General features: G+C 37.5%; 1 protein-coding gene across 2 annotated transcripts in view; it reads left to right on the top strand.

Moving 5' to 3' along the window:
- XRCC4 (X-ray repair cross complementing 4) overlaps nt 1–25,364 on the top strand; it is a 188,981-nt gene that overhangs the window by 83,905 nt on the left and 79,712 nt on the right. For both annotated transcript variants that reach the window (XM_048045656.2, XM_048045658.2), the window contains exons 5-6: nt 4,281–4,433; nt 5,069–5,172. In XM_048045656.2, the coding sequence (XP_047901613.1) occupies nt 4,281–4,433; nt 5,069–5,172 (257 nt within the window). The remainder of the gene's footprint in view (nt 1–4,280; nt 4,434–5,068; nt 5,173–25,364) is intronic.

The following is a 25,364-nucleotide window of genomic DNA, read 5'->3' as shown; positions in this document are numbered from 1 at the left end:
TCATCTGTGCTTATTTCAGCTGGCATAAAGTGGTTAGCACGTAAAAGTCAGAGATTTAGCTTTCTTTTTTTTTTTTTTTTTTGTATAGCTTTATCTGAAGAACTACATTTAGGAAGATTGATGAAAGTATGTAGCTAATTGGTGTTAATTTACCTTGAAAAAGAGAGCTAACTTTTGGGAGGAGCTAGTTTTGTTTCTCTTTCATTAACATGAGTAACAGTTTTTCCTGACAATCTCCCTGACAAGCATATGGCCTTCCTAAATAGTGTTTTACTGCTTAACAGTTTATTGAACAATAGTGTATTGTATAACCAGTATGCTGTGCTGCATTACACGCTAACATGTAGTAGGCATTAGTGCTTGTATCAATTTCCATGGTGGAGTGGCACTTTTAAATAGTAACCCCAAAGAAAAATTCACAGTTGCCTGACAACCATTGCACGCTAAAGCAATGTATTCATGGCTTTGAAAGCTGGTGATTTTCTTTAGTATGTTTATATTTTGAATAGCGGAAACTTGATTTTTCAAAATAAATACTGAAAGTTGTGCAGTCATCAAGCTTTGGCCATGTCCCCTAAGTGGAGGATAAAAATTATTTTTATCCAAACACTGGATTTTTTAAAACTTTTTTGTTGTTGTTGTTGTGTGGTGTTTTTGTTGTTGTTGTTGTTTGTTTTTTTGTTTGTTTTTTTCCCCAGTCCAATCTACCCTGTTGTCTCTTGTTGTTCTTCTGGCTCCAATTGTTGGGTCTAGGTTGCTGAGAGTTTCTTGGAGCCATGCAAAAGCTTTGCCTGTTGTTATTCACTAGACAGTGTTTCAAGCTTTACATTCTGTATCACTCACAGTGTGGAGAGTTAAAACAGCAAATATGAAGCACATTGTTGAAGAATAGTGCTCCCTCTTTCACCTGTGGGTGAAACAAACAAACAAACAAACAAACAAAAAGCCCTACTAATTTATGTTGCAGTCAGCTACAGCGACAGTATATTTAAGCCACAAATAACTTATAAAAATGCAGGCTAGGTAGTTTGGTACTTGAAACTGACTCTTCAGCAGGAGCTCATTGAAATTCCATACCATCACCAGTGCTGGGGGAAAGCGAGGGTGAATCTGAAATGTAATAGAAAGGTGCCATAAGAGCGGTAATTATTTTAGAGCACTGAGGACAAGGGTAGAAAGACAGATAGCACATTTCTAGTATTTGAGCATGGAGAATGCATAATTGCCAATAAGTTACATAGTTCATGTTAATTTTTGTGACGCGTGTGGTGATCTCTCTGCATTTTTAGGCAGTGCTGAAGAATTGGACAGTTACCTTATTTTCTCAGTTACAAATCAGAACCATTCTTAATACTAGCTCTTTTCAGTAGGGTATGTGAGCTTTTTGATGGATATGAACTTGAGCATCTGGCACATTAAAAGCATTGCACTGACATAAAAGACATCTTAGAGAACAGAAACTGTAAAGCACATGCAAATAAGACTTGCACCACTCTAGCCGTTAACTTTTGTTTATTTTCATTATACTTGAAAGATGTCTTTGAGATGAGCAGCTCTTTTATTTGGCCTGGGGAAACGGTATTTCAGTGAGACAAATCGCATACAGGCACGAGCATGTGACGAATTGCAATGAAAGGTTATATTTGTAACTGATAGGTATTGGAATGAAACCTAGCCAGCTTTGCTTAGCGGTCACATAATTCAGGTAATGCATGCCTGAGTGAATCCTAAAGACTACGCAGAGCTGCAGCTAGAGCCACCCCCCAACACACACATACATGCTGCAGTCAGTGCATCCCTGTTCCTAAGTGGTAGAGGACTGTTGCTTTTTACTGTTCCATTTTTATGTGTCATTATGTTCCATATGATAATGATTTTTAAAGCCAAATAACTTGCAAGTATGGCATTAATGTAATGCTGTTTCACATTGATTCTTTTGTTGCATGTTATACTAAATAACTGTATGTCTGAAGAATGTATTTATGCATTAGTTGCCTTAAACAATAGAAAGAAAAAAAAAGATGTTGATACAAATGACAGCATTCATGTGTAATTAAGTGATGGCATGATGGCATTTGCCATGTAGGCATGTGATTTGCCTACAGTGTCTTCCTACAGGGAACAGTTAATATTCTGTGCATGAAGTCAGTGTGTGTATCTTGAAATGCTAGTATTTTGTTCCAGGGCATCAAGAAGCTGGCTAGTATTGCAATAGGTTCCTATGCTGTGGTTCATAATGTCCAGGTAGTATCAACTGTACTCCATTCAGAGTCTACAGTTATATGGATATTCATCAGAGACGATGATCCTGGCAGGACTGAAGTTATCTTACATGACACCTTTTTGGCCAACTGAGGGAAATGTCTCAGTGTAGCTACTTAAACCAATCTCAGCTGCTCTGACACTAACCAGCTCACTGGCAAAATAAAGGAATAGTAGTAAACCCTTCTTTACTTAGTATTGTTTTGTGTGTGGGAGAGGGGGCTTTTCTAAAGGACTTGATGCAGCCAGGCTTACCATATTTAACACGCACATACAAAAAAAAATGTTTTCCATTTTTATGTATACAGGCATAATTAATTCGAAGCATGTAAATGACAATTTACCCAATGGGTGTATTTTTTTTATAATCTCTCTCTCTCTCTTTTTTTTTTTTTAATATGTTTTTAATACTGCTTGATAAGTGGGAGCCAATCCCTGTCCTTACCTTTGTCCTTCCATGAACTGCTCAAGGCACTCCTGGATCTTGTATTAGGGTTTGTGGTTCTTTGTGCTTCAATATTTTGTCTGTTTGTTCCCCACTTAAACAGTTAACTTTCCTTTAATAGGTGGAAAGTCTCCTGGTAGTTGATTAGTACGTATGATCTTTCATTTAGGAATTACTGAACCGATCTATATGGTAATGATGTTCTGCTATTTGCATTTAAATTAGATGAATTATTTATCAACTATCAAGTATATCCCTAAAGCATTCCACACTAGACTTAATACTTCATGAGATTATTTTCTGTTGTCTTTCTTCTTACATCATATGTGGGTTTGATCTATGAACAAAATAATCAGAATTTACATAGGAGGTCTGTTGAAATTTCTTATCTTTTAAATTAATATTCTAAAAATCTGTTATGCATGCGTGTTTAATACCAAAATAAGCCTTCTAAACTTTTTTCAGCCTCGCATAGGCTGGTGAAAAGAATGCTGTTTATAAGTTATTACTGTTTGATATAATACCATAGTTACCGTGATCAATAAGATAATCAAGGTGTTTACTTGCTTGTTACGAACATAACTATTAAAATGTCTGGGTCTCAACACAAAGACTAAAAAGTTACAAAACACAAGAGTAATTAATAGGGTCAGATTTACTGCAAGTCACTTGCTTTATTTCGTGTGATTATGTTTGCTTGTATTCCAGTTTTGCCTTGCCTTTGACAGAGTATATATAGACATTCTTCATTTTACATTTCCATTGTGCTTCTTTGTCTTGAAATTCACCTACCTACAGATGCAGATTAAACCTTTACAAACGTGAAAAGTTTTTTTCTCTGAAGATATTAATTAACATCTTTAAGAACATTTACATATAGATTATAAAAATTTAGTCCTCTACCATGTAATTGTGACTGGTTCAGGGAAATAAAATCTTTATGGTGGTGGGAAGGACTGGGCAAGTCTGGTCACCCACGTCTGCCCTGGGGGTCTTGGCAAGAAACGAGCTTGTGAGCTGCACGAGTGGCCTGGAACGTCTGCTGGGCACCACAGGCCACCTTGGAGTGCTGTCATCCAATTTGTTTTCATTTGGTTGGTTTGGGGTTTCTGTTGTTGTGTTTTTCTGCTGTTCAAATGTATTTCAAGTCAGAGTGGGTAGGCCAGATCTGAGGCCTGCCAAGCTTAATCATAACTATTCATAATCTCATTATGTGTCTCCTGCTAAGCTATGCCCTCTATGGTGAACTCAGCATGGAAACCAAAGAACGCTTGTGCCTGTTTAAGTTGCCTGAGATGCATGTGTGTAAGAAGATATCCAGAAGAGAATAAAGAGAAATTTTCCTCCTTGGAAATGCTCTTCTTTTGGTAGCAAAATTAATTGAGCATTTCTGTGAAAAAAAGCTGCTTCTGGCCCGTTTCAGATGCAAGACGCTGGACATGCAACATATAGCAAGGGAATTCCTGTAGTAGGAAGGATGGCCTCATTATAGAATTTTCTTCCAGAAAACACATAGAGTTTTAAGAAGAAATGATGTGACGTGAAGCAAGTAACAGCTGATTTTACATTATAGGTTGGAAAAATGCGTAGAAGCTAAAGAAGAACTAGAGGCAGATCTTTATAACCGCTTTATTTTGGTGCTGAATGAAAAGAAGGCAAAGATAAGAAACTTGCAGAAGCTGTTGAATGAAGCTAAACAGTCTGCAGCAGATACCAAATGTACAAGGTATTTCCTAAGTTCCCTGAGTCACTTGGTATTACTCGTGACACGTAGTTGGGTTTATTTTCTGTTTCTTTAGCGCTAACAATTCCTCCTGGATGAGTGCTTGGTTATCCAAAACAACTGCGATACTTGTGAAAGCAGAGGATTCCTTGGAGTGTCACTGCAAAAAGCAGCATATTGTTTTGGGCTCTGCAGCCAAGAACTAAATAGTCATTGAATCTCTCCTCTGCTATTTTCTATTTGGATGCAGTTATCTTTCCAAACACAGTATGTCTGTGCCATTTCCATAGGTGGTATTTTTGAGCCTTCTCCTCAAAGTCTTTGATTCTTTTTGTTCTTTGGGAAACAAAAATATCTAAATCTGAACATTTTTATCTACTTCTAATTTAAAAATAGATGAAGTTGAACTTTCCTAATGCTACAACACACCTTAATTTCTTTGCCATTTTTATGCTGCTTTTTAATATCTTACCTTTTGCTGCACTTCTACCTGATAATGCTAAGGAAATTAACTGTAACTCTGGGGACTCCATGTTGCTTTCAATCAGCTTGCATTGTCTGAGGTAGTACAGAAGTAATTATATGCTTTTTAGGAATAGTAGATGGAAGATATATTTTTGTTGTTTTTCTTTTCTTAGGGAAAGTGTAGCTACAACTCAGATGGCTACTGGGCAAGAAAATGACTATGATGGCAGCACTGAGGACGAAAGTGAAAATTTAACATGGTCCTCATTACCATCGGGTAAGGCTGAATGTATTGTCTTTGGGGAGTATCATGGACAGACCAATCTCTTTACACAACTAAACCTTAATGAAGACAAAATACTACCTGACAAATTGCTCAATGACAAGCCAACCTGCAGGCCTTAAAAATAACTCTCTTGAAGCAGAGTATAATACTAGCATTTTCAAATTAAAGAGAGGAAAGTTACAAGCATGTTGCACAAGGTGAAGGTACTGTCATTTCTTCCAACATGACAAATTGCATACTTTGCAGAACTAATTGCAGTCTAATGGTATCTGAACTATCAACAGTTTCATTTTAAATTCTAGGAACTGTGATGTGTACCCAACGATTGCTAAAATGTAAAATGTAGTTCCTGACAGTTTCAGTGTTTAAAGAGGAGAAAGAGGGGAGGTTTCACTACTATAAAAAGAACTGTGCACTCATTTTGCATCACAAAAATGGAATAAAATGTATTTATAGCAGAATTAATTTTAATTTCCCAATGAATATTTGATCTCACGAAGGTGCTCATAAAAAGTAATTTGAATAAGTTTTCTAGGATGGGTAAAGTATATAGGGTACAATAGTAGCCCATTCTACAATGTAAGATATTTAACTGTGAATCATAAGAAATTTTGGCAAAGTAGTAGGAATCTATTCGCTGAATGATATCAGAGTTTTAAAAATGCAATGGTGCTTGCTGTGTAGTTATAAACTACAGGTGTGCTCATGTATACTATGGGTTCTCTCACTGGAGCTTTCCCTTTCCACTATAGGTAATGGTAAACAAGACAGCAATTTATTTTAACTGTTTTCTGTGAATATTGGGAAGCAGACGTTCAAAACCCTGTAACAAGTTGTATTAAACTACATAATTCATATAGGTTCATTTATTGAGAACTTTCTAATATAGTGTAAAGCAGACAGAACTTGTACAAGTGTAGAAAGTTGCTTACGCAAAGAATTTGCAATTATGGAAAGCAAAGATTTTGTATTTTACTGTGGTCATTAGTTCAGACAGCTTTGCTTTTAAGTGGTATTTGGTCAGCTCAGAGAGATAATGTAGAAAGAAATACATCCAATTTAGGGAAAAGACAAAGAAAGTGAAAGTTATCGATTCTTTCGGTAGATTCAGTATGGCTTAATTAACTCAGTAAGAGTTTTGAGACAGACAAATGTCTTTTAAAAAAACAGTAAAAATCCCACCCCTCAAGCTATAATGAGGGACTGAACTGATCAATGTTACTGTAAAAAAACAGCAAGTTTATTTTCATTTAAATTGTAAAAATGTGCTTACTGTCGCCTTAGAAAGATAGATTCTTTTGATTGTGAAAAAAGTTTTCAAATGCAAAACTTGAATTTAATAAGATTATAAAGTTAATCCTTTGGGTAACACACTGAGTTTTTTCATGGTAATGGCATTCTCAGGAATGAGTATTGCTTAGGTTAGATGGTGTTCCCTATATACCCAGCTTTCTCTTTCCATGAGCAGTAGAAAAGCAGACATAAGGTCTGTACCTCTGTGTGATCTGGGATCTTCACATGCAAAAAGAGGTCTGAGACAGACTCTGTCCCTGTGAAGGAGAACCTGCTTCAGAGGTAAGTGGCCTGAGAGAATAAGCACACATACCTTAAGTGTCAAGAACTCCAAGGCATAAAAGAAAATATAAATATATTTTTTTTCTGTTTTTTGTAGTTTTCCTACCGTTTATTCCAACATTTTCTTTTTTTCTTTTTTTCTTTTTTTCATTTTTTTTTTGAGGGATGGTGGATTTGGAATGTAATTGCGGGGATTGCAGGAAAAATGTCAAGGAGTGCAAGAGGATCTTTGGGAATATTTTGGAAGACAGAGGTTAAAGTCAAAATCAAGAGAGAAGGTCAAAATTTAAAAGCTGCTTGGGAGGAAAGTGAAAGCACACATATACACGGGCATTTGTATGTATGCATGTGCAAAATTCAGAAAGCAGGAAGCTCATGCTGGTTGTCATAAATGAAAAGTAGGAACGTTTCTGCAGGAAATTGGTGAAGAAAGCCATGTAATATAAAGACAGAGAATCTCAAGCCAGGAAACAGAAAGCAAATGACCAGTCTTCAAGCAAGCTGAGAACATATATGCAGCTGCTACTGGCCTTTTAGTGCAATGATAAAAAATTTACTAGTAACTGAAAAAGCAGCCATGTTCTGTAAATGCTTTAGATTTGGGTTTAGGGGAAAAAAAGTTGTTGTTGTGTCATGACTTAGTTCTGTTGTCCTATAAACCAAGTGAGACATAAAACAACAGCTGTGAAACCTAGACATTTTAAAATTAACCAGTTAGAGAATGTTGAATTGCAGAGTTTAAAAAATGTCTGAGGATTTTTCTTAGCTTGCAATATTTTTTTTTTTTTCTGGAATTTTCAGCTCACTGAGGGGATTACAGGAGATTTAGAAAAAAAGCTGCCAATTTTTACCAAAAGAAAAAGTGAATATAATGACACATTCAATTATGGATGTATCAGTCTGGTGTTGATCTGAGGCAAATGTTGGAGCACGACTTAATGAACAAAAATATTAAGCAAAGGAATAAGAACAGTTAATTTCAATCTTTGTAAAGGTGCAGAGACTGGCGGATGCAAACTAGGTACATGTGTCTTCTGTGATGATTTTACCAGCATGTTGAAGAAGGTAAAATTAGTAAAGTAATAGATTTTGACTTCCATAAGGTATCATTCTGCAGAGTGTTGTCCTTAGCCTTGCAGGAAACCAATTTAGGCTTGGTCGTGTTAGTTCATTTGGTCTCTCTACGTAACCTGCTGTGATTTTGTGACTTCTCAGTGCTACCTCCTGGTCTAATGTATTGCTATGTTGGGAAATAAAGAAGATACAGACCATTCTCTGAACTATAATTGATTTTTAAAGTTTTATATCTATACCTATATCTATAAAAAGGCATAGAGAAAGGAGATCTGCAAATTTACAGGGAAGTGGACCATGTGATTTTGAGTGAAGACAATTTTGTCCCTTGATGCAGTGCTCTATCAAGTTTGGAAATCCAGATTCGAAGAATAAACATTAGCAAGTTGGGGAGGATAACATTGTGATAAAAATGGAGGGATTGGCAAATGATTTAAGTGAAATACTGGGAAGAATTTTAAACAATCATAGTACTCATGGTCTACAAATACACAACAAGTTGTGTAGCCTGGTCTGGTCGAAGGTGTCCCTACCCCTGGCAGGTAGGTTGGAACTAGCTGGTCTTTAAGGTCCCTTCCAGCCCAAACGTGATTCTGTGATGATTCTGTGGTGTGGTAGTAGATGGTCTTTGTGTCCAGCAGACACCGCTGTCTAATGAGATTGAATAATTGGAACTTGACACAAGAAAAATACAAAAATGGGTCATTTTTTCTTGCAGACTAACTAACTGTTAGAACAACTTGGTGCCAGTGTTGAAATCATAATGGGATGCTTTTAATAAAAAGACAAGATCTTGTTGATGCAAGTATTACCTCAAAGCTGCCCACAACCAATGACACATGGGGCATTGCAAATGGCTATTATTTTACCTTTTTTTTTTTTTTTTCATCAGTAAGAGCAGATAAATTGCAGAATAAAACCATTTATTTTGTTTTCTGCATAAAGGAGTTTACTCATGCATGCATTCTCTGCCAGGCTATCAGATAGGTTTTAAGCCATTGCAGAGCAGCAGGTTGCATTTATATGTTCTGCTTCACAGAAATTTTTTGTAAGGGTCTTTTCCCTACAATAGTAGTTAATCTGTAACCTAAAAGTTTACATAAAAAAATTAGTGTTTGGGCATTTACAGTAACATTAGTAGATATGATTTATGGTTTGCTTTTTGATGGTAGTGTCTAATTCATGGCTTAAAGCCAAAGCCAAATGAAATATGGTCATTTTTACCTCAAATCTACATACTGATGTCATTAATTCTTTGTACTCTAGAATAACAATTTGAAACTGGATTAGTAGGCATTAGTAAGTAAAGCTCTCAGGAAAACAACAGATGTATGTAAGAAGTTTTATAAATAATACTGTATGTCTTTCTTTACAGCGGCTTTGCCCTCCACTCCATGCGCATGGGGGAAATTTGTTTGGCATATTGGTTAGCGTGAATTTAGGACTGAAAAACACGCAGCTCCCAGTCTAGTACATGTAGATCTTTGAAGTGTGGTTTGGTGGTGGACGTTAGCACTAGGTTAAAGGTTGGACTAGATGATTTTAGAGGTCTTTTCCAACCTGAAGGGTTCTATGTGAGTAGAACATTTCTAAGTCACAGCTGTAATCGGTGTGCCAGGGGCTTGTGAATGTCTTCTCTTGTTTGATGGAGTTTCTGCTCAGGAAGGAAGACAGGAAGGAAGTCCTCCAGCTGTTGGGGAGTTCTTCAGAAATGCGGAGGTGTGAATGTATCTTAGGGCAGGAGAAGGTTGTTTTTGTTTTGTTTTCTCAGGACTGGTAAGATTCTAGCTGCCCCATGCAAAGCTGAGATAGAGCTGTTGCTTTGGCTATTGGTACTTAACTAAGTTCTAGTGACTTTGAAGGTGTCTCACACTTGGGACTGCTGTTGTGCTCTTCAGCACTGTCTCATTTGTTTTACTCCTCCCTCACATGTTGCATCCAGTCTTGTACTTCAACTCCTTAATCAAAGGTCTGATATTTTGTTTAGCTTGCTTGGTGTCTGGCGTTTTAGAGTCATCATTCTTGGTTGGGACTGCTAGGTCCTGTGACAGTGGAAAGAATTATACACACACATAGATGAGAAGCAGCTGGAGCAGGCTTGAAAAGATTACAGAGCGATGTTGATTGGAATAAGACTTTGAAAGGCCTTTAGTTCTTTTCACGTTCTTTTGTTAATAGGATCTGTTAAAAAAAAAAAAGGCAGAAAATTTCCAGTCCTTTTGACCTCTGTATTTCTGTTAGCCCACAAGAGTTATGTGGTGACTCAGTTAGCATGAGGCCACCACGCTGATGCAGGAAGCTTGTGTCGCTGCAGAATGCAGAAGCCCTTATTCTGGTTATGGGCAGTCCAGAACATGACCCAGCTGTGGTCTTGGTTCCTCACACTGATTCCCCTTTGTTTTGCTCAGTGATAATTTTCACTCTTATTTCCTCTAGCTATTGAGTCCTTTCTCCTGTGGGACTTAAAAAGCCAGTAAGACTATCAAGCTAAGAAAACAATGTTTGATGTCATGATTGGCAATCATGACTTTGTCAGACAAATAAAACCTTTTTGTTAACTGTGGAAAGTACTTCAGTGCTTCACATGGCAGGAAGATTTTAAAACAGGAGCAAGTATTGGATAAAATTCCACCCTTTCTGCTTACTTCCAAGGAGCTTGAAAGGTAGATGAAGGGTAATAGTTTCCCTCTTCACAAGGTTTGGAAGATGATCAGTGAAGGCAACCTTATTCCTTTTCCCAGAAATGTGATGAAAGTGTGAGGATAGATGTTATATACTGTACTTGATACTATATACAAAATATATATAGTACTTATATATAGATATGTATAGTTATGAATGATAATATAGCAAGTGGGAGATGAGCAATGGAAGAAACTATTTTATAATTTCTGATTATTGTCTTCAGTTATAAGGCTAGTATATATAGCTGCCTGTAGACAAAACAAGGCTACTGGGCACCAATTTACGGTCAGCTTTCTATCTCTCTATTTTATTTTCTCTTGTCCATATCCTTCCTCAATCATATTTCTCATAGAGATTGGTGGAAGTTACTGCTCCTTAGAATACAGAAGGACCTCATGAGATGGCCTGTTGGATTGAGTAAAATTTTTATAATCTTTGTTTGTTGACAGCTCTATGGAAATATTCTATCTCAAGTGAATCCTTGGACTTGCAATGCTCATACATTTCTACCTGTTTCCTTACGAGGCCGGATTCAGAATTGGTTCTAATAAACTCGCTATAGTGCCTAAAATAAATAATAGCAAGCACCTTGCCACTTTTCACTGTTTTAATGTGCAAACGTTCTCATCCCCTTTGTTCAAGGTCTTGCCTTAGGGATTACATGTTGTGCCTTCATGAGCCTCTGGCCCTTTAAATTTAATTAGTTCTCTTTTGTAGTCCAAACCGCCAATGATTTGTTGCTGCTGGTTAAAAAGCTTTGATCAAAGTTATTTTTAAAAATGCCTATTATAACAGCACCCAACTGTGCTGTTCAGTTAAAGTTCCATCTGTCAAGACTTCTACTCTAAAGCCTATTTTAAGGAGTTTTAGAACTTTGCCATTTTAATTGACTTCAGGCTTAAACCATTATATTATTATTATTATTATTATTATTATTATTATTATTATTATTATCATTATTATTTTGGTCAAGCTATAACTGGAAATGGCTCATCCCAAGGAATAATCACATTTCCCATTGCCTTAAAGTAGTAGATACCTTTTTTTCTGAAACACTGCTAGAGATCTACTTTTCCTTTTAACCTGATGGTTTTATGCCTGTGCAGTATATGTGCTTGCCCATCCATGTTATACCAGATGTCATGGTCAAAATGCAATCACAGCACAAATATCAATATGTTTTATGTCCATTTAAAAATCCTGTTAGGATTATCACACTGAGAGGCATTAGTAAGGTATTACTTCAAAATATTACTACGAAAATTATCAAAACTGCACACAGCTAGGCTTCTTAGTATATATTCTTCAGTATATGAAATAATGTAGCTGAATGTGGTTGTCTCTAAGTAAGTCATTATTTATTCTATTCATTTAAATCAGGAGAATCACAATGACATAATCTTAATGGATTTATGCTTTGAGAATACTACTCTGCCTTACAACATATTGTGACTGATCAAAAAAGTAGAGTACCTAATCACCACACTGTGATTTGGGTGCAATGGCATTGTCCAATATCAAGTTTTAAAATGTTTCATTGTGCATTTTCCACACATTACTAAAGTTTAGGTATAAAAGAATTTTTTTTTTTTTTTGATGGGCTGTAAAATTTTTATGCATAATTAAAGCCCTGCTTAAATCACTGCCAAATTAGGTCTTTGTCAGATTTAAGTTAAATTTTAAGACTAATTTCAGAATCATTACAGATTTAAAGTCCAAGCATAATACACTTCTATGGATACTGTTTTTTTGTTGTTGTTTGTTTTTGTTTTTATTTGTTTTTTCTCCACTTAACAATAAAGCAGTTTAAATAGTGTAGTAATGTGTATTTGTAGCAGAGGTAGAATTACTGTGTATTTTTTCTTTGGGTTTTATATATTCCTGCAAAGAGGAACAAATAACCTAAAGTTTCAATAATTCAGAAAATAAATAAATCCATTAATGAAGCTGTATGTTTTATGTTATTCCATGATTAAACAGGTTTTCTGCATAAGGAAACAAACCAGCTATATGTTTTTGAAACTGGCTTGCTGGAGTTCTAATGTTCCATATACTTGTCCTCAAAATGTGTTGTACTTTGCTATGGCTTGAAAGTCTAAAAGTACTAAACAGCATTAGAAAAAAAAAATTAGGAAGTGATAACAAATCCTTCTTGTATCTTTGTAGAGTACTGATGTGATCCTACGGGACATGTAAAGGAAATGTAGAGACTTCTCCTCTGTTCTTGCTCATATTTCACACCAATTTGACGTGTACCCAACAATCTGTAATAAGAGTAGACTTGGACATAAATTCTGTGAGTCAAGGCACTTTTGCACTGGGCATGCACTTTCTGATACTTATTTCCTTTGCAAAAGGATAGTGTAACTTGACCATCTACCAGACAGCACTAATTCAGCAGGATCCTTGTTTTGTTTTCTCCATGAACTACAGAAGACCTATTTCAACACCCATTTGGTGACATCAGTTGTGAAACCAGAGCATTAGTGGTGCTGGAGCAGCGCCACTAACACTGTAGCTCTGTTTCATCCTCCTTCAATAAATAGTTAAAGAACAACTGCTTATCAGGTAAATGGGAAACTTTAGATGAGTTGATCTTGGTTTTATCAGTATCAGCTCATTGAGAATTATCCTTTCATCAAAGGGAAGTATTGGTTTTTGAGAAAAAACAGCACTTGCAGGGGTACTGATAGCCAGTTTCTATAACCCTTGACATTTGGATAAAAGCCCTTATCTTCATCTATTGAATAGACTGTGTGTCAGTGGCCTGGATGATCCTTACTCTTGCAGGCCTGAGAATCTTGAGAATCTTGTGTTCAGCAAGCAGCACCTTCAAGCTAAGTTTACTGGCATGACTTGAAACCTGTAGCTCTATGCACATTTTAAAACAACTCTTCTCACTTTAATACTTTGTAGGTTGTCTTCACATGTGTTGTGCTTCATGTGTGTTTTGTCATGACTGGCAATGACTTAAGCAATCAAATTTTTCCACTGCTTTATACCCATATTTATTTTATGCACAATAACGAGCTTCTACTTCTGAATTTTAAATGTTGATGTCTCTCTGACAAAATACTGGAGAGACATTTTGTCTGGCTACCTGTGTAACATTCTCTTAATTACTTCTATCTGTATTACAATGTCTCATTTGAGCAAGTGGTCTCTCTTGATTAAAAGTTGAGTTGCTCAAGATTGCACAATAATCTATGGCTATTACATTGATTTATTACTTTTCTAGGTTAAAGTATGCATCTTTATTTTTAACTTGACTTTTTCTCAACCAAACTTCACACTCTGGGCCTGGTAGGTCTCTGCAAGATTGAAGAGTTGGCTTCCCTGATTGGGTACGCTTCCTGTGGGTCATTTTTTTATCTTAAAACACCATGGACATTTGACTGGAAACTTAACTCACAACTACAGAAAATTAAAAATATGCATACATAAGAATAGAAATAGAATGTAAAATAACAACAGAAAAGGATATTTTTTTTCTTTTACGTCCTCTAAAAAGTTTTTGAGTAAGAAGAAGGAAACCCCTTCACTCAGTGGGCTAAAACTTGCAAATGTACTACTTGTCTCAATTTGCTGTCTGCTTTTTTTTTTTTTTTCCTTCTTTTCTCTTCCAACCTGATTGTTAAACTAGGTAATTTTTACTGTTTATGTCCATCTCAAGTGATAGGTTCTGTCACAAAATCACTTCCCTGTTTGTCCTTTAGCTTTTATTCTCAAAGTAGCACATAGATCAATAGATGTTGAGGGTGATGTTGTGTAAGGATATAACTTGTATTAGGAAAAGTTGTTTTAATTAATAGAAACTCTAAGTGGTAAATAAATTCACAAAAATAGTTTGACATGTTGCCAGGTTTGTGGGACAGCAACGTTTCTGAGTGTCGTACTCAAAAGCTGAGAAGCTCCTTTTCATCTGTGTGAAGAAAGGTTCTCCTGCAGGACAGTTTTCTTCAGTTTGCATAACAATACATACACTGCATACACAAGTTTCATGTAAAATATTAGGCATTTGTGAAAACTGAGTGGGAAAGGAAAAAATGGCTTTAAAATAATTCAGAGACAAGAGACAAATTAAGTATATAATTATATAATGCAGGTGGTTGGCTATATTCTGCTTGTTTTCAAAGATTAACCCAAGCTTGTTGATTTATGGTTCTTTATGTACAACAGGTGAAATGATCCCTTAGAGAAGATATTATTTAAAATTCTTGTGTTCAAGGTGATCAAAACACACTCTGAAAGACAGCTTATTCATGTGTGACCTGATGGAGGGAAGAGGTGTTTTCAAAACTGAAGCTGTCCGCAGCATCTTAATAGTTTTTTTGACTTACTGTATAAATTAAGGGGAACAAAAGATATGATTACAAATCAAAAGTATGATGAACTTTATTATAAATTAGGTGGAGACTTGAACCTAACATATCTGCAACAGAGAGAGAGTGCATTTCCTCATGTTTACAGATTCCTCCCTTTACATAGTTATTTATATGCTCAATTTAATTTACTCTAGTAAGACACACAGGATGCCACCCCCCATAAATAGCCAAATGTCAATTCATGAGATTCAACACTTTGCATATGTGAAGACAGGTGCAAAAGAAAAAAAAAAGGATTATTTTGCACTATGTATTCTAAAACAGGATTACTTTTTCTGTAATGAGATTAAATCTCTCTTAGTTACATGTTCAGATAAAATGATGATATAGGTTTATGCATTCTGAACTTTTCTTAATAAAGGATAAATTTAAATAAAGACATGATCAGAGAGATAGATTAGTCTTTCTGCACTTCTCATCCCCAATTCACAAGTCTTAAATAGTGACAGCTTTTCTGTTATTCCTGTAAGACAGCAGTTAGTAGGTGTGATCTTGATCACCTGGGACTAATCATCATATTGAAATCACTGGGCCTTCCTTTGTATTCCTCACAAATTTAAGCCTTTCAAATAAGGTATCCCTGGAGTCAAGATGCTAACCTTTTCTTCCTTTGTACCTTATAAAAATATCATTAACAGCTCATTTATAACTCATGTTCATTACCAATTCTGTCAGCATATAAAAAGGCACACTATTACTCTCCACAGAAAGAAAGTTTGGATGCTCAGTGAGCTGCTCAATATCCATTCTTCTAGATATGCACACATTTGGATAGATTTGTGTAGATTACTAGTAAACCTGCTGCTACTGCATGAATCCCTTATACATGACAGAAAAATACTGGTTTGAATTCACCTTGCTGCTATCAGAGGTTTGAATTCACCTTGCTGCAAATCAGCTTGCTGCAAATCAGAGGAGCATTTTGTGTAATTTTTAAACCTACCATCATCTTCCCTTCTTTTTTTTCCTCATCTTCCTCTCACCACGCACATTCTTTTGTTTACAGCCTTGTCATTAATTAACCCATTCCCAACAGTAAATTCATGTTTGTTTCTGTAAGGATCCTATTTGTTTCAAGGGGGAAAACTGTCAAGAGCTGTAGGAGAGCACTTCGCAGCAGTGCTCTTGCTGCTATGCCCAGTTCTGTTCGAGCAGTGGAGACTTTTGATCTGCCAGGTCTGTTTACCTGGCTGAACTATGTTTTCTGCTTATACAGGGCAGTCTCTAGATTTCCATCTGCTAATCCTGCAAGCCGCAGCTATCTCCAGTTCAATACAGCAAAAGCTGTGCTTGTTTGGGCTCTAGCTATATTGTGAGCTGCTGTCTCAGTCAGAAAAAAATGGTTCTTTAATCTATAGCCATGAGCTGAATTCTCACAAGGATACTCATTACTTAGGTTCCTGGGAGAGAAGGGTCAGGTCATGAGTATCTGATTGCCAGCAATTTCCTGAAGACCTTTCCTGGGAAACCTATGAGGCAGGCTATCGAAAGGTTTTAGAATATGAGTTCAGAAACACCATGTGAAGCCAGAGTAGTTAACCTATTTTGTAACCTCTGGTGTTTCCTGCATAAGGGTGGTACAAGGATTCTGGTACTCTCAGTTGCTTAATGTTATTTTAATTTTGTTCCATCACTTTCATGTTATTATGTGAATGCACCTTGTTTGCTGAAGACATTAAAGTAATTTAAAAGAAAATACACAAAAACTTACATGCAAAATAAAGTATTTTCCCTACTTTATCATAGTTTACCTCATTACACCATTTACAAATATTAACTTTAGTTACACAGAAGACTTGGTCTGTGTTAGGAACAGCATCGTTAACTACATGGTTCACTAGTAGTTCATTCACTCCTGCTTAAAGCATCAAAACATTTTTTTTTTCCAATCTTTTGACTTAAACAAGACTTTCAGAATTTTATGGGCTTGAAAACTTTATTGTCTTTTTATTTTTACCTTTAAGATGTTAGGAGAGAATGCACGCTATACAACCTCTTATTCACTTCCCTGAAGTTCCAGGCCAGGAGACATGGAAGGAGTATGTTTCACAGCAGAAAAGAGAAGATTTTGGCCACCTCTTTGAGAAGAGAGACAGTGGCTTCTTGCATCAGTGTATGCCAAAGGAAATGTTAATGAAGCACAGATATGCATTCATATTTGAAAACATATATAGGGTAAATTTCATGACAGAAAATCTAATTACAAGAGTTTGTGCAGTAAGAAGGAGAGTTCAAAGGGGAGAACCCCACAGGTGGCCTTGGAAAATCTCACTAGAATGTTGTTTTTCCAAGGCAGTTGCATTTTGTGAACCGTTGAATGTCTTTTTTTAAATAGGACATTTGTCCTTAGCTTCCAATGATTTCTGGTTTTATAAATGTAAAATTTTTCATTTTTTTTCCTAGGGATTTTCAGAAACACCACATCAATATGGGAAAGAAACAATGGGTGTATGTTAAAAACAGGATGCTTACTACAGGATACAGGATATGTTGGCCCATTTCTTTTAAAAATGTACCTCTAAATCCACAAAAATAGAACTGTGTGTAGGTCTGCAATACCTGTGTTTATTACCTGACTGCTATTGTTGGGGTGTAATTGCAACACAACAGTTCATTTTATGTGTAGGCACCGTGCTAAACAAAGCTCAGCAAAGAGGGCTTTCATTTGACAAAATCACCTGCCTAACTGTTTGCCATGAAACATTGCTTGTTTTAGTTGCCTGGCATCAGCTTTCATCTCTATTCAAAGATGAATCTCCATCCACAGTTTATTCAAACACTGCTCCTTCGTTCAAATTAGCATTAAAAGCATTCCATTCATCACTTGCTCCTTGGCGAAGGTCTGTCACTTACTCACAGTTTGCTTTAACCAAGACCGATTGTAGGCGGTCTGAAAACGTAGTTCCCTAATTTCCTCGTTTGACAACAGCAAATCTGAATCACAGTTGCCAGTGCTTGCTTGTTTTAGACTGTGTAGCCAGGTGTGCTTAATAAACTTCCCTACAAAACAGGGCTACGTGTTTGTGTGGCAGCTCGGTGAGAAATGACCCTTTATGCAGGAGGTCAAAAACATGTTGATGTTTGTCCTCCAGTTGAAGCTGCTTGTAAATTGTTTCTGATTTGAATTTGGTTCAATTCAGCAAAAAGGTCAGCTCAAATGTTGTCAGCTACCTTGATTTTAAAGGGAAAATTCTCAGTGGTATATGGTAGCCCTATTCCTTAAAATAAATTCATACTGTTAACGGGTGTCATGGGGATATAGCACCCAACTTAACTTGAGGACTCTGGCTGAATGGTTACAACCAGACACTCAGGTAACCATGGCGTGGTTTATTACTGACTTAACACTGGCTAAGACTCTTGTCTTCAGTTTGTTAGAGCGGCATCTAAGAGCTAAGGGGTGGATTTTCAAGAATATTACTGAAATGGTTTACCCTGGAATGTTTGTAGTATGCAGCTGTGAAGCTGGTATACCTCACAAGCAGAGGAGAAACATAACTGAAGAGTATCCTCCGTGCAAGAAAGTGAAAAGGTTTGGGTATAGGTAGAGGAGGAAGAAGGAAAAAGAAATGATTGATTTTTGAGAAAATGGCACAGAAACAGAAATGCCTTTGCTGATCTAATTGAATGCCTTTGCTGTTGATTTACTGGCAGCAGAAGAGTGCTGGATATAGCAGGCAAATGTTTGCTTAACTTTTTGGTAATTTTGGTTTGTTGAAATACAGTCACTTTGGATGAATATACCTAGAGTTTCTTTTGTACTGGACTTGGTGATAACTATGATAGCATCTTCAATAGCATCTTCAGTCACAAGTTTGCCAAGCTGGTGAAGAGGGCTTTAAACTAGAGTTGCCAGTGGAGGGGAACCTCAATCCATCCCACGCCTCCCAGTGTCAGTGATAGATGTCCAGAGCCTGCAGAAGGGCTGCAGGTCAGCAGGCAGGCAACTGAAGAGTAGCACAAAGGAATTCCAGCCACTCCAGCTAGTAAGTCACCTTCATCAGGGCCCCAATGTAAATGTCTCTATGCTAATGCACATAGCATGGGGAATAAACAAGAGATGTTAGAAATGCTTGCTTGTCTGCAGGGCCACGGCCTCATTGGCATTATGGAGACGTTGTGAGATGACTCCCATGACTGGGAGGTTGGATGAACAAGGAGCTCCTGGCCAAATTCAATCAGAAAAAGGCCTACAGAGGGTGGAAGCAAGGACAGTTAGCCTGGGAACAATACAGAGACATTGTCTGAGCAGCCAGGGATCAGGTTAGGAAAGCTAAAGCTCTGTTAGAATTAAATCTGGCCGGGGCATCAGGGGCAAAAAGAAAGGTTCCGGTAGCTACATCACTGATAAAAGGAAGACTAGGGAAACTGTGGACCTTCTCCAAAAGTATGTGGGAGACCTGGTCACCTGGGATATAGAGAAGGCTGAGGTATTCAATGGCTTTTTTGCCTCAGCCTTCACTGGCAAGAGCTCTAGTCACATAGCCTTGGCCCCATAAGGCAAAGACAGGGAGTGGGTGAATGATGAACTGCCCCCTGTAGGAGAAGATCATGTTTGAGACCATCTAAGGAGTCTCAAGGTGCACAGGTCCATGGGGCCTGATGAGATATATATCCATAGGTCCTGAGGGAACTGACACATGTAGTTGCTAAGCCACTATTCATCACATTTGAGAAGACATGGCAGTCTGCTGAACTGGAAGAGGGGAAACACAACCCCCATTTTTAAAAAGTGGAAAAAGACACAGAGAACTACAGGCCAGTCAGTCTCATCTCTATGCCCAGCAGATCCTCCTGGAAGCCATGCTAAGGAAAATGGAAAATAAGGAGGTGATTGGTGACAGCCAACATGGCTTCGCTAAGGGTAGATCATGCCTGACAAATCTGGTGGCCTTCTATGATGGGAGTACGGAACTGGGGATAGAGGAAGAGCTACCTGGACTTGTGCAAATCATTTGACATTGTCCTCCATTGTATCCTTGTCTCATAGTTGGAGAGACATGGATTTGATGGGATTGTTCAGCCTGGAGAAGAGAAGGCTCTGGGGAGCCCTCACAGCAGCCTTCCAGTGCCTAAAGAGGGCTACAGGAAAGCTGGGGAGGGACTCTGTGTTAGGGGGTGTAGGGATAGGGCAAGGGGGAATGGCTTTAAACTAAAAGAGGGTTGGTTTAGATTAGATATAAGGAAGAAATTCTGTACTGTGAGGGTGGTGAGGCACTGGACCAGGCTGCCCAGAGAAGCTGTGGATGCCCCATCCCTGGAGGTGCTCAAGGCCAGGCTGGATGGGGCTTTGGGCAACCTGGTCTGGTGGGAGGTGTCCTTGCCCATGGCAGGGGGCTGGAACCAGATGATCTTTAAGGTCCCTTCCAACCCAAACCATTCTATGATTTGAATGGTTTTGAACCTATGTATTTGAATGCATTTGAACCTATGTAGAAACACAACTTACACCCAGTGGCAGAGTAGGTAGGCTTCTGGTGTTGAATTTTGTAATAGATTAGAAAGCTGGGAATTTTTTGATAGATGTAAAATGTGGATGGATTTTAGATTAAGCGACTTTTCAATCATTTTAGTGTGCTTACTGTGTTTCGTTTTCATATGAAGTGCCTTATTTTCTTTTTACTTCTTTTTTAATGCCCCTCATGTTTAAAAAACATCATACAACAGGAGAAATTCAGGGACTTGTTTTGCCAGGTGTTTGTCAGCAGTGAAAGTATTAACAAGTCACTAAACAAGTTGTCCCCCATTCCATCCCTCCCCCCACCCAGATAGAGAAGAAAATTAAATACACATCATCTCCAGTAGCCCAGGAGGGATAAGCTCCTATTGTGCACTTAGCTTTTGCAGATGAAGCTTTTCATGCAAGACTTTTTTATCTTTTCCTCAAAGGAGAGACTAGAGAGCTGTTTTCTTTCTGGAATTTCTAGTTTATATTGCAAGAAACACACAAGGATTTTAGCTTTTAGGGAGATGTGTAAAGAGCTTCTGGCCACCAAGAAGTTGATAAAGATTTTTGGCAATTGTGACATGAATACATCTGCCTGTTCTCTGTGATCTGAGATGGAGGTGAGTTATAAATGATGGAAATGTGACCTTACTTTTCTCACCTGCCTGCATCAAAACTGATTTTTTGAGAGTGAAATGAAAGGTGCTGCAGCACAGCTAACCATTATGCTGAGCAGCTGACTTCAGCCAGTGCAGGTTGATGGCATCGCTGCAACAGACCAGGGGGGAAATCAGATCTCTCTTGAGAGTTCTGTCATGGGGGGTGTCTCTTGTCTGTGAAATGTAACAGGAATTACAAGATTCTTACTGGAAAAATGCTAAGGGCTTTCAAGATTTCCTTAAAATATTTAGACCATGAGATTGATGTCAGCCATTTTCATAAAGCATCGACGAGGTCAAAACTGTAACCAGCCTTCTGTTTGTGCACTTGTGCTAGTGAATTATATTATGTTGTAGGCTACTGAACAGCTCTGTTCTGTTTATTTTTTACTTGGTTACAGCGCTTCATTTAAGAAATGCCTAGTGAAAGAAAACTCTTTCTAGACATGTGAGCATCAAATAGATATTTAAATACATGAGTCCTTCCTGACTGGCTTTGTGGCATAATTAAATTTTGATAACCTAGTAAAATAAGAGGTGGAAATCATGTCTTACTTTGGAAGTAACCATTGATCCCATTGAATCCTGAGAGGAGGAAGGTCTTGTCCACCTTATGCTGGATCTTCGGGGAGGTGGCTATAAAGCCTTGGAGAGCTCAGGAGAGGAGTTGATTTATTGCTTCCCTGCTTAGACCCCAAGACAAGATAACTAATGACAGAAAGAAACAGTCACCCCACAGTAGGTAGTATATCACCACTCAGTGTATGCCGTGCTTGTGGGGTTTGACTGATGTTTAGGGGATTAAAGTTACTTTTACCTACAAAGTAAGACCAGCTCTGTGAGTGTTCCTGTGTTCTTTGAAGTGGCATTAAAATTAAAGAGCTACACTGAGCATCCAGATAAGCGGGCACTTTCAGAAGATGTGTATATTTTATGGTTGAAGTATTTTGCTTTAAATAGTTTTCTAAAGCTGAAGCCACAGTAGGGCCATATCCCTGGCCTACTGAGGAGAATATTCTCTGCATAAACAATGCAAAGTTAGGATAAAGTAACTAGCCTGTAAATTCCCCCAGGCAGCAAACTGTCTGCCAGAGAGGCAGTGTTCGGCTGGGCACGGGGCAGACAGCACTGCTTGGGGAGAAGGGCCTTGGCAGAAGAGGGGGAGAACTCACAGATCCCTGTCTCGTCCTGACAGCCGGCAAGGTAAGAAGCTCATGGTACAGGTTGGGGATGCTCTTTTGCGGCTCTTATTTGAGCTTGAATGACGGCAGCCTGGCTGTTTCACGACTTGCTGCTCCATCTTTCTGCAGCAAGTAGCTGTAGGAGCAAAGGACAGATGAATTGTTTTATTTTCTTTTGACAAAGTGGGATGTCAGATGGGGAAAAGTGGCATCCCTTTTAGGAGAGTGTAAACTATATCCCACTTCATTCCCTACTCTTTAGCATGGCTTCCTAAAATACTATAGCGTTGTAGAAAAGTGAAATCTCATTTGCTAACAGTAGCCAGTGGTTCGGTCAGTCTTGGCCCTTTATCTTTGTGAGAGCATTTTAACCCTGACCTGTGTCATATATCTGCATCCAGTGTCTGGGATAGGAAACCAGATAGCATAAGAAAAAACAAACCCTTCCTTCCAACAGTCTGTTGTGTCACAGTTGGGCTGCCTGTGCCTCCTGGTTACTCAGGCTGACTTTATTCTGCTGCTGTTGCCATTTGGAAATGCACTGCCAGTTTCCTTTGTGGTAGCATTTCAGAATTGCCCTTGTTGCAACTGAATCTGAGAACCTTTACCATTCCTGTCTGTGAGAAAGCAGCATTTTGAACTGCCGAGCACACGTGGTGATTTATGGTAGGGAAGATCCTGAACACAGTTTCTGGATGTCTTTATTTTCCGTAGATATCCCTGGAAAGTGAGATCAACACAGTTCTTGTTAGTAGTAGAAGACAGTTCTAGAGAAAAGAACAGGTGTTTTTGTAGTAAAGGCAGTAAATCACCAAGGTACATAATATTCCCTTTTAATACCACCAAAAGAAGAGGCTCTAAAATGGCTGCCTTGATATGCAGCCATGCAGGCTAGCAGCAGCCCAGGGAGCAGCTAGCTGCACGAGCTGGGACCTCAGCAGCATGAATGTCCTCTTCAACTCATCTGGCTACGCAGCTCTGTTTGACTTTTTCAGCATTGGGAATGATTATTGTGTGAAATGAAATTTCATATTCCGGGGCAGGTGAGTTGGGTAATCACATTAAAACTGTATGTTTGACAGAATAGTCAGGGTGATTTTTTTCCTTATTAGTTCAGAGCTTGTGGGGGAAAAGAGGAATCCACTGTAAACCTTCTGGTATATATGTGTGTATATTATATATACATATATATATATAATATATATATATATATATAATTCCTATGTATAGCCTTTACTAGAACGACAGGTCAAGAAGGATTGCAGGTGTTTCTCAGGTAGTCATATTATTCAGCTGCCTTTTCAGGAAATACAATTTTAAGTGACAGTGTTCATGTGCAGCATGCAATTAGTCTTTTGCTTTGTTTTGTGTATTTCTAGCAAACTATCCCAGAATAATACTCTGAATTCTTAATTGGTGTAATTCATTATAGATCCATTAACTTCCAGAGGGGCTACTCTGGTTCATTCTGGCTCAGTTTCTGGCCAGAGTGTGCAATTCTGAATATGTAATAAAAGTATTAGTCATCTTAACAGCTGTTATTCACATTAGTATTTTGTACTCAGTCCTGGATGTTTTAATGTGTTTTTTTTTTGTTGTTGTTGATCAACAAAGAGAGCGTTGTGCAAAAAAGGGTATGCACGGGCAAGGATTAGATTAATCTTCTTCTGCTTTTAAACTTTATTCTGATGTATTTGCTCGTACACATAGCATTCTAATACTCCATGAGTAGTCTAATCAAAGCTGATTATCTGGAAGGATGGCTGCCAAAATAACAATCAGAACCAGTGAGTGTGGGACTGAGAACATCACTGTGAAGTTGGTTAAACTTGAGCAGACAGCAAAATAAAAAGATTTTTAAATGTCTGATTTTGAACAGGGTGTGATTTTTTTTTTCCAAGTCAACTAGCAGTATAATAATGATTAATCCATTCCATTTAAAGAAAATTATAGGTTCTCAAACATCTTTTAGACAAGTGTTATGATGAATGGAAATAATATTAGTTAAAGGCAAAAAGTCTAATGCTAAATAATATCAATACTATTATTTCTAAGGATCAAGCTGCCAAATGATACAGTATTCATATGATAGCTGGAATAGTCATAAGATATAGCCTGCAATGTGAGAAAATATGATATCTAAGATTTCTGTATGAAATATAGAAAATCTTTTCCATTTGGGAATAGACTAAAATCAAACGACACAATAATTTTCTGCATATAGGACCTTTTTATGGCTTCCTGTCTTCCCACACATAAGCTAGTGACACAATTTTACTGTTCATAAACCTCATTTTCTACATCTTTCTAGCTTGAAACACATTTTTTTCTCTCTCTCTCTTTTCTTTTTTTCTTTTTTTTTTCCCAGAAAATTCATTTTAAAATCATACCTGCTTTCTAACATCTTCAGCAAATTTTGCTAGAAATGGCCCACCAACGTTCTTTCTTGGAAAACATCAGATTTTCATAGTGTTTCATTACTAGAGTTTAATGTGTGTTTTATATCATGGTGATTGGTCCCTTCATTCCATGTGCAGCAAAGTGCTAAAGGAAAAAGAAAACTCTCTTCAGTCTGGATCAGTCTGTTAATTTAAATTGTCTGCTGTTTCTAGCATTCCGATTTATTTTTTTCTTAATCTCAAGCAAGCATATAGGTCATTTATGTCTTTAAAAAGCAGGCTTAGGAACCAGTGGTTAAGTAGAAGTATGTAATCTGCCATTACCATTTTCTGAATTCATATTTGGATGCTTTTGCACATATCTTTTAAGATAAACGTTGCTATGCTGCCTTTTCTTCACTTCTTTTATTTCATGGATGATCAAAGTTATTTTTTTTTTGCCACAAATGAAATAATTAATCTGCTTGCACCTACACTGTAAGACCTGCACACATTTTCCTGTTTGTTTTTCTTTTCTTTTTTTTTTTTTTTCCCTGTGTAAAGGAGGTTTATTTGGCCCCCATCATTCACTGATCTTCTGAATTGTTATTCTGATAACCTCCGTGTTGTACTAGGGAAAGGATTGTGTATGTAAATCTTTTGTATTTAAATCCTATTTTCTCCAAGCTCTCTTTAGTTATGGAGAGGCTATATTACTTTTCCTAATGAAACCACCTTATCATTGCAGTGGCTGTTGTTATGGAGGAATGTGAGGAAGTATTCGAATCTCCATAGAGCTT

The sequence above is a fragment of the Anser cygnoides genome, chromosome Z (genome assembly GCF_040182565.1).
Source record: "Anser cygnoides isolate HZ-2024a breed goose chromosome Z, Taihu_goose_T2T_genome, whole genome shotgun sequence".
Lineage (NCBI taxonomy): Eukaryota > Metazoa > Chordata > Aves > Anseriformes > Anatidae > Anser > Anser cygnoides.
The sequence above is the reverse complement of the archived record's forward strand: the minus strand, read 5'-3'. Positions and strand labels throughout refer to the sequence as shown.